Consider the following 5,000-nt stretch of genomic DNA (forward strand, 5'->3'; position numbering starts at 1 on the left):
CTCTCTCTCTCTCTCTCTCTCTCTCTCTCTCTCTCTCTCTCTCTCTCTCTCTCTCTCTCTCTCTCTCTCTCTCTCTCTCTCTCTCTCTCTCTCTCTCACCTTTCCTCCCTTTTACCGTCCCTCCTCCTCCTCCTCCTCCTCCTCCTCCTCCCGGCGGACATGACCCTCGCCTGATCCATTTCTTAGTGGTTCATGGCACAGCTGGTGAACCCCGATGTGAAGCTTCAAGGGGTTCGAACCGAGGCTCGAACGCAACAGGTACCGAAACACTGGGAAAAGGAGGAGGAGGAGGAGGAGGAAAAGGAAGAGCAGGGTTGTGGTGATGTGTTAGAGAAACAGAAGAAGAGTTGGAGGAGGAGGAGGAGGAGGAGGAGGAGGTTGTGATGATGTTCTGTTGGAAGAGGAGGAGGAGTCAGTATTTTGTTTGTGAGGGAAGAAGAGGAGGAGGAGGAGGAGTTTGGGGTAGGTTGGGAAAGAGTTATTGTGGGAAGGAGGAGGAGGAGGAGGAGGAGGAGGAGGAGGAGGAGGGGACAACACAACAAAGTGCTTAATTGTGTAAACTGTGGAAGATAACATACACAGAATCTTCCTCCTCCTCCTCCTCCTCCTCCTCCTCCTCCTCCTCCTCCTCCTCCTCCTCCTCCTCCTCCTCCTCGTCTTCCTCTTTCTCTTGTCGATCTTTGTTTCCTTCTAATTTGTGAACTTCCTCTTTCCTCCTCTTCCGGAAAACACCCATGAGAGAGAGAGAGAGAGAGAGAGAGAGAGAGAGAGAGAGAGAGAGAGAGAGAGAGAGAGAGAGAACGAACAAACACATCTTACAGGACAATTCTCTCATTCATGATAACTGGTTTCAAAACAATCACACACACACACACACACACACACACACACACACACCGAAATTACATGCGTGAGGAAGGGCGTGCGGGCGTGCAACTACGGGCGGAGGCGAAGGTGGGCGGGTCTGGGAGGAGGAGGAGGAGGAAGAAGAGGGGATGGTGGAGGAGGAGGAGGAGGAGGAGGAGGAGGAGGAGGAGGTCGATCAATGTTGTGAGCCCAGTACCACCACCACCACCACCACCACCACTTCCCCCCCCGACACCACCACCACCATCACCACCGCCGCCCTCTCCTGCTGCTGCTGCTGCTGTTGCTGCTGCTGCTGCTGCTGCCTCTCCTCAGTCAGTGCTCAGCGTCCTCCCGCGCAGGGTGGTGGAAGTGCCTCTCAACACGCCCCTCGTTGCGTTAGTGCGTGCGGTAGTGCGTGAGGTCAGCTCGTGCGGCCGTGTGTGTGTGTGTGTGTGTGTGTGTGTGTGTGTGTGTGTGTGTGTGTCTGTGTCCGTGTGTCCGTGCCGGTGTGTGTGTGTGTGTGTGTGTGTGTGTGTGTGTGTGTGTGTGTGTGTGTGTGTGTGTGTGTGTGTGTGTGTGTGTGTGTGTGTGTGTGTGTGTGGGATTCCCGCCTGGAAACTGAAAACTGTGTGTGTGTGTGTGTGTGTGTGTGTGTGTGTGTGTGTGTGTGTGTGTGTTGCGGTAATAGTGTTGCTGGAATACCATCACCTTGCTGCTCCTCCATCCCCTCCTCCTCCTCCTCCTCCTCCTCCTCCTCCTCCTCCTCCTCCTCCTCCTCCTCCTCCTCCTCCTCCTTCTCCACCTGGTCCATGCAGCAACTGTACCTCATGACGTTTATTGATTGCCAACACACACACACACACACACACACACACACACACACACACACACACACACACACACACATTGCAGTACCTGGATGACCTAACACAACACACAACACAACTGGATACCCGTGACGTGAGGTGGTGTTACTTAGGAGTCCTACTGGTTGTGGTGAGTGCTGAGTGCTGCCTGGTAACAGTGAAGGCGTGTGCTGTGCTGTGCTGTGCTGTGTTGTAGAGACAAACACACAAACAGACAAACAGAAGCAGGAATGTAGCACTAGAACACTTGGAAAACTCGTTCTTTGCTTTCAAAACATGTCAACACAAGAAGCAACATCATTGAGAAACATCTATGTGTGTACGTGCGTGCGTTTGAAGCTTTGAGACAAGTAGAAACATTTGTGTGCGTGTGCGTGTGCGTGTGGAAACTATCAGAAAGCAAGCAGAAGGAAACATTTGCGTGTGTGTGTGTGTGTGCGTGTGTCCCCGTGTCTGCGTGTGTCTGTGGCGGAACAAAGAAACAGTGTCCCAGGCTCCTCCGCTGACACCGCTTCGTTGACAGACACCTCGCAGGGACTTAAGGACATTCAGTGAGGCCCTTGGGACACTGCAGGAGGCGTAGGTGTCCCAGGAAGGGCGTGTGGCGGTGGTGTGGTGGTGGTGAGAGGCGATGGGCGTGTCCTTAGTGCCGGTGGTGGTGGTGGTGGTGGCGGTGGTGACGGAAGGGCTGTTTGGTCGATATTTGAGTTTCACCTTCGGGATGTAACGCCTACTTGCAAGGGAGAGTGAGTGAGAAGGGCGGAGTGAGATTGGAAACAGAAGGGTCATTTCTGTTGCTTCTGTATTTTGTGTTCTCAATCTAACGTTGGTTTAGAGAGCGTGAGAGTGAGGGAGGAAGAGAGACTGAGTGCTGAGGGAGAGTTGTGAGGAAGAGAGAGAGACAGGAGTGAGTTATGTTGCTCGCAAAATCTAACGCCGGTTTAGAGAGAGAAGAAGAAAAAGGCTAAATTTTATTACCTCCAAATTTGCAGGTTATTAATTCGGCACCAGCTTAGCGAAACGGAAACACGAAAGAGTCAGAGATAGAAGAATAACGAGAGAGAGAGAGAGATAGAGAGGATAAAATTCTGTAACCTCCAGCTTTGCGAAAGACAGAAACGAGAAAGAGAGCAAGCAAGACAGCGAAAAGAGAGAGAGAAAGAGGGAGAGAGAGAGAGAGAAAAAAAAAGACAAGAGATTATGTGACTGCCTCAACCTAAAGAAAGTGATACCACTGCTAGTGAAGCGGGCGTGGGCGTGGGCGTGGAGGGGCGGGAGTGACCAGGGAGAGGATGACCCGAAGACCTGCAGCTGCTGACGAAGAAGAGGCGCTACTGCAGAAGGTGTGACGTGACCTCCCGCCCAGCTGCTCTTTGTTGTTGTTTGTTATTGTGTTTGTTTGGTGGTAGTGGTGGTGGTGGTGGTGGTGGTGGTAGTACTGCTGCTGCTGCTGCTGTTGTTGTTGTTGTTGTCATCATCTTCGTGGTCGCCTTCTTCGCCAACAGTCGCCTCAAATATCAAGCCTATGACATCAGCCATGAACTTCCTGCCGGAGTAAGTTGTTCCTGTGTAGTGTTGTTGCTGTTGTTGTTGTTGCTGCCACATATTCTTTCGTGTTTTTCTCTCTCCTTCCTTCTCCCTCAAGATACTTTCTTATCCTTCGTCTTCTCTTAGATTTTTTTTTTAATCAACTTATTGTTGCTGCCTTCTTCTCCTTTTTCTTCTTTTTAAAAGGATAAACTTAAATAAAGAAAGTAAACTAAGTATAGATTTACGTGCATTCTTCTACTTTTCTTCCCTACCTTCCTACTCTCAAACACCCAAGGTCAGGCGTGTTTAAGGTCAAACGAGAGAGAGAGAGAGAGAGAGAGAGAGAGAGAGAGAGAGAGAGAGAGAGAGAGAGAGAGAGAGAGAGAGAGAGAGAGAAACCAAAACCTAAAACACACACAACATTTAATAACGAATCTTAGAACACGTGTCACCTTATTTTACTTTCTTTACTTTTTTCCTTCTCCACTGTCACCCGTTCAAGGTCAGATGTGTTTAAGGTCTAGAGAGAGAGAGAGAGAGAGAGAGAGAGAGAGAGGCCTAAAACACACAAAGCACCTCATAACATCATCCTAGAACACGTGACACCGCACCAATCACCTTCCGTAAACGTCTGCATCACCCAACACGTTCAGGACACGTTACGGAGGCGTCCAAACGTTTATATTTTGCTTATTTTCCCTCCACGCGGTGAATGTTTCCCTCCCCCGTGGCTGTGGTGGTGGAGGAGGAGGAGGAGGAGGAGGACACTTTTAAAGTTTGCACGTCCCAGGGTAACCGAGTCCGGGTGGCAGCGGTGGTGGTGGTGGTAGTTAAAGATGAAGTGATGTTTGTTACCTTGTTGCTATGGTTAATTTGTGTGGTGAGGTCACGGTTAATTTGGGTGAGGTCACGGGGAATGGGGTGAAGTCAGGGTTGTTTTTAGTGGCCATGGTTAATTTGGATGATGTCACGGGGGGTGTGGTGAGGTCACGGTTAATTCGGGTGAGGTCACGCTTGGTTTTATGAGGTCATGGGTGGTGTGGTGAGGTCACTTAATTTGAGTGAGGTCAGAGGTTATTTTAGTGAGGTCACCAAATGTTTCCATTTACGGTTAATTTTGTTTAGATTACTGTTTGGTAAATTTAGGGTAAATTTTGTTGAGGTCACCGTTCATTTTTTGGTCACGGTTAATTTTGGTAAGGTCACACTTGGTATTATGAGGTCACGGGTGATGTATGGTTAACTTAATTGAGGTCAGGTTCGATTTATTGAGGTCACGGTTAATATGGTGAGATCGGGTCAAATTCTGGTAACAACAAGGCTAGTGTTAATGTCATTCTCAACCTTTATGACCTCATTGTTCCTGGCGATGCCATTAACAAGTCGAGGTCACGGTTAATTTGTGTCACGTGCAGATTTGGTGACGTCATAGGCCTGCGGCGCGGTGGTGCAGGCTGTGGTAGGCTGTGTTGGGATAGGTCAGGACTCGGGAGCAAATGTTTTGGTGTGTCTTGCCCTACTAACATTGATCTTCCCCCGCCTCGCTCCTCTATCCAAAACTCTCTCTCTCTCTCTCTCTCTCTCTCTCTCTCTCTCTCTCTCTCTCTCTCTCTCTCTCTCTCTCTCTCTCTCTCTCTTGCACTTTAGCGGTTTTCCAAAGCCACAAAGATAATCTGTTTATTTATTTTTTTTTCATATTGTAAAAATGTTGTCTGTCCTTGGTTCCATCCTTCCTTCCTTCTTTCATTCATTCAT

General features: G+C 49.4%; 1 protein-coding gene across 7 annotated transcripts in view; it reads left to right on the forward strand.

The window, feature by feature from the left end:
• The window catches only part of LOC135089770 (SH2/SH3 adapter protein dreadlocks-like), a 34,231-nt gene that overhangs the window by 19,811 nt on the left and 9,420 nt on the right, over positions 1–5,000 (forward strand). The window contains exons 1-2 of one of the 7 annotated variants that reach the window (XM_063985783.1): positions 1,133–1,244; positions 2,708–3,269. The exons of 4 other annotated variants lie outside the window; for them this stretch is intronic. In XM_063985783.1, coding sequence (XP_063841853.1) covers positions 3,241–3,269 — 29 coding nt within the window. In that variant the 5' untranslated portion in view covers positions 1,133–1,244; positions 2,708–3,240. Of the gene's footprint in view, positions 1–1,132; positions 1,270–2,707; positions 3,270–5,000 lie in introns of those variants that run through there. 2 more of the 7 variants (XM_063985782.1, XM_063985781.1) reach the window with 2 other exon arrangements.

Source organism: Scylla paramamosain, chromosome 33 (genome assembly GCF_035594125.1).
Source record: "Scylla paramamosain isolate STU-SP2022 chromosome 33, ASM3559412v1, whole genome shotgun sequence".
In the NCBI taxonomy this organism is placed as follows: domain Eukaryota; kingdom Metazoa; phylum Arthropoda; class Malacostraca; order Decapoda; family Portunidae; genus Scylla; species Scylla paramamosain.